This window comes from Eufriesea mexicana, unplaced genomic scaffold (assembly GCF_001483705.2).
Source record: "Eufriesea mexicana isolate 0111107269 unplaced genomic scaffold, ASM148370v2 scaffold1902, whole genome shotgun sequence".
Taxonomy (NCBI): Eukaryota; Metazoa; Arthropoda; class Insecta; order Hymenoptera; family Apidae; genus Eufriesea; species Eufriesea mexicana.
Genome location: NW_016909996.1, coordinates 267886 through 279040, shown reverse-complemented (window position 1 = coordinate 279040; position 11155 = coordinate 267886). Strand labels below are relative to the sequence as shown.

Here is an 11155-nt window from a genome sequence, read left to right as displayed (position 1 = left end):
CTTCCGTTTCCTTCTCTTCCTCCTCTCCATCTGGATAATCGAGGGCGTCAGCGTTCGCTATGGAATTTTAGAAATTTCCTTTTTATCAACAACGAAGCGGAAGAAATACGTTAAATATGGTGTGCACGTCCGTCGCGTTTCTTTCTGTCTACGCACGAGACTTTCCACGGTACCAGGTGACGAAACGAACTTACATAATGCAGAACACGTTTACAAAGATCATAATTATTTGATACTGTCGCGTTATATCACGAGAAAAAAAAAAGGAACAGTCTAAAACGTGGCTGCGCCTTGGTGGTTTTGCATTACGACAGGAAGTAATCAATTTCGTATGATCTTGCAATTTCTAACTAACTCCTACCAACGAGGAAATTGATTAGTGCCATTAATTTGATTTTTATCAAATTTCTTTTTACACGTATTTCTCATGCAGTACTCGATTTGGAATTCTGTTAGTTTAGATAAGCTTTCGATATTGCGCCAACGAATATATTATACTAAAGCCCCATTATGCCGAAGTTAAGAAACCTACAAATTTTTGAACACCACTCGTACCACATTAACACTAGTTTTACGGAACCCGTCAATCTGACGGAAGGGTTGTTCTAATTATACGATGGTAACAGATTTAGTTAACTTATATTAAGACTGTTAATATAATATATAATTATTTTGAAATTAAACCAATCGTTAAAAAAAAAAGGCACGTGGTTTCCTTTACCTGTCAATTTGACAGGTGTTCTTAGAAATAAGTATACAGATAGCGTCCGTAAACCTAGTGTTAAAAAGTTAAAGAATCTGCGAATAAACAGTTGATTTCGTCGAGAATATCTTTGACCAAAGATTTTGAGAAATATCCTTGCAATTAGGAGTAACGTACGTAACGATAATTCAAAATTTGAATAGCTCTCAAAATTGAACTTACCTATAGCCTCGTATCGTGATCGATTATTACTTCCATAATCGTCGTAGTAATAATAGGCGTCGTATTGACTCGTTGAGGGATCTTCCACGTAATCTTCATCCCTCGACGTGTCTTCCTTCTGAGCATTTACATCTGTCTGTACTTTTTCGTGCTTCACCGCAGAATCGGTGATTTTAGAGAGCTTCGAAGCTTCGTGCTCCGATTTTGCATCGGTCTCAGTCTCGTACTCATCCTCGTAGACTTCTTCGTCTACTCCCTCTTCGCGTTCGTTCTTCTTTCCGTTTATTTTCGAAATTTCCATGACATTGTTCTCGTCCAAGGAGCGTAATAGCGTTTCCGCTGGATTATTGACGACAGGTGCATTTTTATCCTGTTGCTCGTACACCGAATTCGTTGGTATCAAACGTGATAATTTGTCCCAAGTCTCGGCTGATCCTTGAAAGGAAATCGGTTGATTCGTTATAGCGATATTTAGATAGGCAAGTAGTCGTAGCGAGTAAAAATTGGAGCACCGAATGTGGAAAATGGGCGTGCTCGATTCGCATAATCATGTATAAATCATAGTTGCTCTTTTACGGACTTAACTAGCACGTTCCGTGAGAAACTGTCCCGAGCTGTTTCCGAAAGAAAGCGAAGACGCTTTCCAGCATTGTTTCTTCGTGTTTTGCAATGCCCTTTGCATCGAGAAACAGTCTATCTTATTTTTACGACTTCCCGCGGAAAACTCAGCTGTGAACTTCCTGTCACGTTGCGTGATTTAATAATCATTTAAATATTCCTGTTAAAATTCTGGAATATGTAACATATTACACGCTGTTACGACATAACTATATCATTCGATTTCTCTTGTATTTTAGACGAAAAATTGTAAATTAACCGTTTGCACTCGAGAGGTGACTCTCAGTCATCGTTTGTTTCAATGCTATAACTTAGATAACGAATGATGATAATTATATTAAGAACATCGAAGTAAAATTATTCTATTCCTTCGTTTCACACGCAAATTCGCGATTTTCTTTTTCTAATTTTAGCATAAAGAGTGTCAGTGAGCTTATAAGAAGTCTAAGAAGAGATTCGAATTGCATCTTCACAACGAAGAAATCTTCGAGTCCAAAGGGTTAATAATACCTAATTAACATGTACTTTTATTTGTCTTAAAGGAATGATGATGTTTTAAGAAGAAACGAAACGAGAGATAATTTCTCCATTGAATCTACAATTGAATATAAAATAAATCATTAATCTTTAATGTATATTGAATTCTTGTATGATATTGAAATATCAATTCTGAATAATAACGTTAATTTTATACGAGTCTGGATTGGAAAAAGTTTCATTCGTTTTTATGTCGAAGGAGATCAAAGCTGATTTTTATTCGAAGCAAAAAAATAATTTGCACGATTTCCTCGTTTAAGAATCGATGTTCCCCTTTTCCTAGCTTTCGATTAGAAAAAGTGTGCTCTACTTTCGTATTTCAGAACGAAGAGACTTTCTTGTGTCGAAAATAAATTAAGGACAATTGTGAAATTTTCAAGTTATTGCTAGTACCCTAATTGCCCGAAATTTGCAATTGTGCGGTAAAACATAAAGGTATAATTGCTACTATAAGTAAACTATCACTAACGAATTGTTCATTAATAATTTTGGAAAATAAATCAAATGTTCGTGCTGCAAGAGATACTGATGTAATAAATTGATTTGCATATTCCGTTATTTTGCTAAACTTCGTAAAAGAGAGCTGTATTGTGGCCCAATCTCTGCCCACGTAATATTAGCAATGTTAGTTCCGCTATTCTCATGGCCTCGTTGGACTTCTACGCACCTTCCCTTTCTTGAATAAAACACTTTGAAATTAATTCATCGCTCAATGATACCGTTACTATTTTCAATTCATCGATGAATTCGCATTAAGTTAAAGAAAACAAACAAACATTCGAAATATCCTGTACTAAATCCTTTCTAAACTATAACTTTGGCTTTCAAGGAGAGTGCAAGTCCGTCGGATCACCGATTTGGTTGAAACTTTGCAGGTATGTAGATATCGTCATGCTGTTTCAGAAACTATATTATTATAGCTGCAACTACTCAATAGTATTTAAGATATTTATGATTAAATTTTTCTTACTACGTTCATTAAGGCTCAATATTTAAAGTTTTATAAGTGAGATGGTGGCATAACGGTGAGAGTCCAGAATTGCGATGCCGGACGACCCGAGTTCGATTCCCGTCGAATAGTTCTGCTAGTTTTTCAATTTATTTCGTATTAATTTTTTGTCTATGAAAACATTGTAAATAAACAATTGTAAATAAAATTTCTTAATACAAAAATTTATTCTTTACGCTTCCTTATGCTAGTATATATTTATTACAAAAGAATATTATACAAGAAAAATACTTTTCTATAGTGTTCTTATTTACTACAGAAAATATAGAAATATAAAACCTGTCGCTCATATAAGTGTTAATTATGAAAGTAAACATCGTATAAGAATGTTGTCTGTAATTCCAATTTTGCTGTGCAGCTAAAAATATTCATGAGTTAATTAGAAAAACTTGTAAATTCATTAATTTTCTATAGCCGAATTGATTTCTAGTATCTAGTTCGAATCAAAATTTTACCGCCTGTGATCAGCGCCATCTATGATTTTAGCTCATTTGCTCGGAAAAGTGATAGGAATATAGAATAGGCAAGGAGGTCGTCTAAGAGCTCGTCACGTGACAGACAAGGACAGAGAGGGGGTAGAAAAGGATAGAATGGCTCCGGCAGTGAAAAATTATTAATTACTCAATTTCTGTAATTAATTTATGAACCTTTATAATTTCATTGCAAAGCTGGAACTTCAGGCTACATTCTTATATAATATTCGTAAAGAATTTATCTCTAAATTGTTAGTTATTAATTTCTGTTTGATGGCGTCTATGATTTCGTAACAACGACCATCACGATCTTCCGTGAAAATATTTAATACTCACCGAAACTAGAATCAAAATGTGAACAAAAGTTATATGAGAAGCTTCGCAAGGACATTGGCTTTCTAACGAGTGCATAAAGTTCCATAAATTAATTGCGTAGAGGATTGTAATTAATGAAAAACCAATGGCGTCGTCGACAATAATTCAAACATTCCGTAGAATAATAATTAATAATTAATCAATTAGGGACAAATTTATATCGAAAAGTATATTGGAAAGTTCCTGAAGGATCTACCTTTACGACGCAGTTATAAAAGTTCATAAATTAATCGCAGGAATGGAGTAATTAATTAATTCTCTAATAAAAATTCAAAAAGGAACATTCAGCGCCACCTATAGTTATGTATTGGAACTAACAAAGCACAAACTTCCAGATAAGAATCATAGGCGGCGCTGACTGTTCCTTTTTGAATTTTTATTAGAGAATTAATTAATTACTCCATTCCTGCGATTAATTTATGAACTTTTATAATTGCATCGTGAAAGCAGATCCTTCAAGAACTTTCCAATATATTTTTCGATATAAATTTGTCCCTAATTAATTAATTATTAATAATTGTTCTGCGCAGTGTTTGAATTGTTGTCGAATATTTTCAAAGACGCCATTGATTTTTCATTAATTACTATCCTTTACGCAATTAATTTATGAAACTTTATGCACTCGTTATAAAGACAATATTCTTGCGAATCTTCTCATATCACTTTTGTTCACATTTTGATTCTAGCTTCGGTGAGTATTAAATATTTTCACGGAAGATCGTGATGGTCGTCGTTACGAAATCATAGACGCCATAAAACAAAAATTAATAACTAACAATTTAGAGTTAAATTCTTTACGAATATTATATAGGAATGCAGCCTGAAGTTCCAGCTTTGCAATGAAATTATAAAAGTTAATAAATTAATTACAGAAATTGAGTAATTAATAATTTTTCACTGCCGGAGCCATTCTATCCTTTTCTATCCCATCTCTGTCCTTGTCTGTCACGTGACGAGCTCTTAGACGACCTCCTTGCCTATTCTATATTCCTATCACTTTCTTGATTTTTGAGCCCAAATCATAGATGGCGCTGATCGCAGGCGGTAAAATTTTGATTCGAACTAGATACTAGAAATCAATTCGGCTATAGAAAATTAATAAATATCCAAGTTTTTGTAATTAATTCATGAACATTTATAGCTGCACTGCAAAGTTGGAATTATAGGCAACATTCTTATACAATATTTAATTTAATAATTAATACTTACATGAGCGATAGGTTTTATATTTCCTGTAGTAAATAAGAATGCTATAGAAAAGTATTTTTCTTGTATAATATTGTTATTATTTTGTAATAAATATATATTAGCATAAGAAAGCGTAAAAAATAAATTTTTTTATTAAGAAACTTTATTTACAACTGTTTATTTACAATGTTTTCATAGGTGAAAAATGAATACGAAATAAATTGAAAAAACTAACAGAACTATTGGATGGGAATCGAAACGCCGGGTCTTTCGGCATAGGAATTCTGGACTGTCGCCGTTAGGCTACGACTCCACTTGAAAACTATTGAAAATGAAACTATAATTAAAGAAGTAATAAAAGTTTAATTGTAAATATCTCAAAGGCTATTGAGTAGTTGCAACTATAATAATATATTTTCTGGAATTGCATGACGAAATCTACAAACCTGCAAAGTTTCAACCAAACTGGTGACCCAAAGGACTTGCACTCTCCTTGTTAGCATTAAACATACGTTGCTTGATTCAACGAATAACATTATCATAAAGTGCTTAAACAATTCTTCTTAACATGATTTTGTATCGCAAATATATTACGATTATGTATAAAATATACATAAATTTGGCTTTTGTTAGTATTATCCAACAGGAGTGAATATTATATTTTGCATAGAGAATGGCTGAAATATTGTAAGTTGTAAGAACATAAGATAGTCTTGAAAAGAGTTGTATCAATGGTAAATGTCGTATCTGGAATAGTTCCGTGGGTGTGCCTGCGATGGAATCAACAAGGCTTCGAGCCTGCGAAATCCAAACGCGAATATAAATTAAGGCGTGGTTACACTACTCGAGTGCGTTAATTGCATCGACTTTCTTACAATTCGTTTCTTGGTACACAGCTTGATTTCTCACCACTAAGTCTGTAGATAGTATGCGCCGCTTTAATTGTAAGTTATCAAAGTTCACTTGCACTTTCCGAGCTCGGGTTCTGGCGCTTTGTTGCAACGTTTTATTTTAGGAGAAAAACACTAAAAATGATCAAATTATTTTAGCATGCATTTTATCTTATATCGCTGCTTATACAACTTAATAATTTGTCACAAAAAGTATACTAAATAATTCGACTTACTTACAAACTTTTTAAAAACTCAAATGCTATACTTTTGTTTAATTTACTTCTGCTCTTATTATATGGCCTTTCATTTATATAAAAAATAGTTTATTTCTGATTTATCATTAATCATTTTATCTATATACTCCATTAGTCTGTTAGATATATAAATCTGTCATCGTCTAATTTCCAATAACTGATACGAGAATTGTAACACATTCATTGTTTGTTAATATGTAATTCATTTACAAAAATTACTAATTTTAGTCCTGATTATATTGATCAATAGGCTTGTATGTATGTAAATATTTTCAATTAAGTCTGAACGATACCGTTCACTGATCGCAACTTTTGCATCTCACATTGGGAATTATTACGCTATTAGAAGCATAACGTGTGAATATTTGCGGTAAATGTTACGTGATTAGCTGTCAACGGAAACACGTTAGTTTGTACCGTATATCTAATTTCATGCAAACACAATCTTTTCTCGAACTGAATACTGTTACAAATTGCAGCGTAGACGTAAAATTATCCTCATTCAAATAAATTTATATCTTCACTTTACAAAAAATATTTATCGATATTGAATGTAATTAAAAATTAATTTGTATTATCAGTAAACGAATAACTGAAACTTCAATTTGCACTGATATATTTCATATTCTGATAGCAATAAAATTCATTGCAAATTCGTCAATATTTAACTTATCTCGAAGTCATTGTGATTTAGTAGTCGATATTGCCTTATTTCTTTTACCGGAACTCTCTCATATGTCTAACAGTTTCCGGTGTAAATACTAACCGGATTCGATATTCTCAGCTGTCTCAACCGGCTATTGGCAAATTCATCGATCTATTGACGTAATTCGAAAACACTTATATGGCCAATACCAGTTCGTATTTTCAGTGGAACTTGTTCGGTACTTTCACGATCGGGACAGCAGGAAGTGTCTGGCTGAATTCTAACGGGTGTACGTGCAAGAAAGGAGCGAGAAGTCGCGCGTGCCAGGCTTAGGCAACGAAGTTGTAAATAATGGGCCGAGTGCAGCCGTTCTCCTTTCAATCGTCCTTCGACTTGATCGCCTCTACTCTCCGCACATACGTTCACACGAATTCTTAACTTGAAGTACTTGGTAAAGTATTGATCACATTTTCCTCACGCTACAAAAATTATTGTTATTTAATCATTTATTATCTTTACTTTCAATTATCTTTTTTATTATAATAAAAAAGGAAAGAATTACCACTGCCAGCATTTTACTTTTGACATTTGCGTTTTATATCTCTGTATCTTCATATTACAAAATTTATGACATTTCTAAAAATCATTTTAACGTTTTTATGATTCGGCTTTCTACATATATTACTCTTGATTGATATGACATAGCGATTCTGTGCTCCTGTGACGTCATCAAATTGTCAAGTTTCATTAATTGCATAGTTATATACAAATCTAAAATCAGTAGTCATATTGAAAATGTTTTTGCTCGAACTAGAACATATCTTATTATTCTAGATCGTATCTTTCGTTGTATAATATCTATACCGGTTGTTGTTAGGAATATGATTATCATAACAATGTCACTTTTCAAATGTTTCTTTTATCTCAACTATTATAAATGCATACCTTTGCTACATTTTACCAAGCCTTTATTCGCTCGTCTTGGATAAACGTATAAACGAGTGGTGTGACCTCGCACGATTTCAAACCGATTAAAACCGCTTACGCCTTCTCTTCGACTCGATAATGCAGTCCCATACAACCGCAGGTCACAGAACTACATCTATCTGCGTAGTACAACGATATTTTGAAATAACATGTTTCATACTTATTGTACCATGACTTTCCTTATCCAACATGAATATAAAAGGCGAAAGATTCGCGTCTGTACGCAACAAATGGCCGTGCCATTTTCTGGTCTACAATGCTAGTGAAAACGAAGCCTAAATAAGAAACGCGCCTCGTCAAAGATTCAATGCTTGATACGTACTTTCCATAAACGAACACACCGTTATTATGCCGCTACGCAATTAATACAAATTCTCGATACGCGATGTTCGAGTTCCACTGTCGTGTGGACATGATTAATGACGAACTTCATGCGTAGATGGCGCCACTGATTCTCCTTTATTAACATTTGTTTGTTCATGGACCCGCGTAAACTTTCTCTGTGATTGATATTTACGAACGTTTGTATTCTGTGTCAATAAATTAATAACTTGTTATTAATTAGCGTTGTGAAAATTTTATTTGTAATATTAATCCAAATTTAAAAGTTTTGAATAATCTTATGAAATTTAAATAAACACATAACCAATACAGAAACAGTGTAAGAATATGCGTTGATATTACTATGTATATTGGCACAAACTTTCTCTACAGAAGTTTCTTTTTCAAGGTTAATGACTCAACTGAGAAAGAAGCTAAATCGTTTGCCTTACTAATCTCGTAACTTTGTTTATAATAATATATAATTAATAACCTATGCTATAAATATAAAAGAATGTTTCTCGTGTTATAGATCCATTTTGGAAAATTGAGGTTCGGTACAACACTTCGTTAATGATTTGGACTTTCCCAACCTGATGATTAATTCCGTGATAAATCTGGTATTCCGAGATTTCATAAAAATCTCACCTGTTACGAGATCCGTGAGATGAACATCACTAAAGCTTGTGCTGAAAAGAGCGAGGTCATGGAATGCACGACAAAACGTGTCATATTTCACGGAAATTATTTACACGAAGACCGTTTATTATTACTCGCCCACGATACAAATATTGAAAAATTTAACACATTCTATGTATAATTTTAAATAGTATTTTTGAAACTCGATTTTAAATAATGACTTAAAACATTCACGTTTACAGGTTTTTTTTTATTTAATTGGAAACGAGTGAATACACGAAGGAAGCACAGACAATTTCACTATCATTAAACATACTCTACATTGCAGATTACTGGAACTCGTTACGTTTTGATCTGATTACTTTAATTCATGGATTTATTAACGTCCAGAAATTACTTACTAAACATAGAAAATGAATAAAATGGAGTTTATTTGAGTGAAGTATTCAAGTTCTACTTTTTTTTCTTTTATTAAAATTAGCGAATTTAGTCAGTATCGAGATGGTTGATTTGATATTATCCTTTATAGTGATTACGCAATGGATGATAACAAAAGGATGCTATGAGCGAAATTACGTAAATTTTATCTCTTTCTGTATTGGCCACAATTTCAACTTACATATATCCGTTTTAGGGAACCATGATAATCGTTGATCTCGAAGTCGTTATTACAGGCAACAATGGAGATTCAATTGCGTTATCGTGGTACGCGATTGTACGTAACACTCGTATAGAATTGCGGTTCTATTGTATTGCGTATTGTATCGCAATATACCAGGTCACGAATTCAAACTATCTGGTATTGCACGGCGGTCATCCACCGTTTATCCTGTCTGCAGGTTTAAGGCCGGATTGTATGAAGTATTGTGCTGTTTGCAGTTATGCTTCAAGAAAATTTGCGCATACCATTCATACAGTCACCAGCATATCTGCAATCTATTCATCTATTGTCATGTATTGAACAAGGTTTGTTACGAAAATGTTACGACTTATTTATTAAACAAGAGTTCATCAAATATTATGCAAAAATATTAACTTATAAAACATCATTCGATTTATTACAATACTTGTAAAAATAACAAATTTCAATTTACGTATTTCTCTACCCAATTTTCATCGACGCATTATTATTTTACAGGAACAGCTAGTTGAAAATTTTGTCGACCGTAGAAACGATAAAGAATACGAATTAAGCCAGAAAGATTTTATTGTACCCAGTGAATCGTGACAGTCATACACCGTCGACTCGCCGGATTACATAAATACCACCTACACATTCCACTGGTATTACGTTGTCAAAATCAAACGGGACCTTTCAGTGGTTGCGGTTGAACAAACTTCGAAGTCCACCGCGGCTCGTAAATCACCCGGTAACAATATACTTCGAAGAATCCGAAGAAGCTTCTCGTAGGGCAGTAAAAATTCAGTCGGGTAACCTGGAATCCCATAAATCTTCTGCGACACATATGTCCACGAGGACGTTCGCATTTACTCTGTGCTTTATCCATGAAAGGATTGCGCGGATGTTGTCAGTAGCGCGCCCTCTCGATCGGAACGTGAAACAGTATCGTGCACTCGAATTCGTCGTTCTAAAGGGGTACTTTTTGCGCGGGTATTTTCAGAAAAACATACCTTGTTGACAGTTCGTTGAAAGGAAGGAGCAGCCAAGAATTAGAATTGTTAGTATCACGTTAACGAATCGGGTATCGTTCGTTTTGCGTCTCGACATTTTCCTCTTACACTTGTTCACACCGCGCACTTTTTCGTATCGATACGATTTCGAGCCAATTCGCCCGACTGTCAGAATAACACTGTCATCGTAACGATGCTGAAATCGGTGGACTTTTTTCGTCACAACGTATCTATATTGACGATTTATCGATCAATAATGAACGGACACATCCTCACAGTGAAAAAGAGACGTTCGCGAGCACGGCGCGCTTGTCACTGGCTACGGGTAGAAAGCAAAATCCCACTTTCACTTGGTGGCTGCGCGCCTCGCGAGGCGGAGCTGGCACGTCGAGGCCATCGCGATCTTTCCCTCTCCTTTCTGTTCGGTTACTTCTCTCCTGCCTCTCTTCTCGTATACACGTCTTTGTGACGATCAACGAGAGGGAGTCAATACTTAGAAAAACCGTGGGGACGGGTTTTAGCAAAAATTTGAGAACGTCCGGGTACGACCTTTCTTGTATCCTCGCGAAGGTCGCTTGTAAGGATCAACGATCTTTCGCAACGATTTTAGAACTTGGGAGTCAATGTTTTCGACGCGAAATCGAGACCCTTGAAATTA

At 34.4% G+C, this 11155-nt stretch overlaps 1 protein-coding gene and 2 long non-coding RNA genes across 5 annotated transcripts in view; all 3 read right to left on the bottom strand.

Annotated features, from left to right (window-relative positions):
- The window catches only part of LOC108549371 (mucin-3A), a 14792-nt gene extending 3637 nt beyond the window's left edge, over positions 1 to 11155 (bottom strand). Inside the window, exons 1-3 of the mRNA XM_017902722.1 lie at positions 10498 to 11155; positions 926 to 1360; positions 2 to 57 (exon numbers count right to left, since the gene is read on the bottom strand). Of these exons, the coding sequence (XP_017758211.1) occupies positions 2 to 57; positions 926 to 1360; positions 10498 to 10594 (588 nt within the window). The 5' untranslated portion in view covers positions 10595 to 11155. The remainder of the gene's footprint in view (position 1; positions 58 to 925; positions 1361 to 10497) is intronic.
- On the bottom strand, positions 5373 to 6831 carry LOC108549372 (uncharacterized). Of its 3 annotated transcripts, none has more exons than XR_001890316.1 (3): positions 6252 to 6831; positions 5572 to 6150; positions 5373 to 5447 (listed from the first exon to the last, which is right to left on the bottom strand). It is a non-coding gene; the product is annotated as an uncharacterized LOC108549372 (long non-coding RNA). The 3 variants fall into 3 exon arrangements; XR_001890315.1 differs by having other exon boundaries at positions 6256 to 6831; XR_001890317.1 differs by having other exon boundaries at positions 5379 to 5462; positions 6256 to 6831.
- Positions 7317 to 8379, bottom strand: LOC108549373 (uncharacterized). The gene is made up of 3 exons (XR_001890318.1): positions 7864 to 8379; positions 7481 to 7689; positions 7317 to 7397 (listed from the first exon to the last, which is right to left on the bottom strand). It is a non-coding gene; the product is annotated as an uncharacterized LOC108549373 (long non-coding RNA).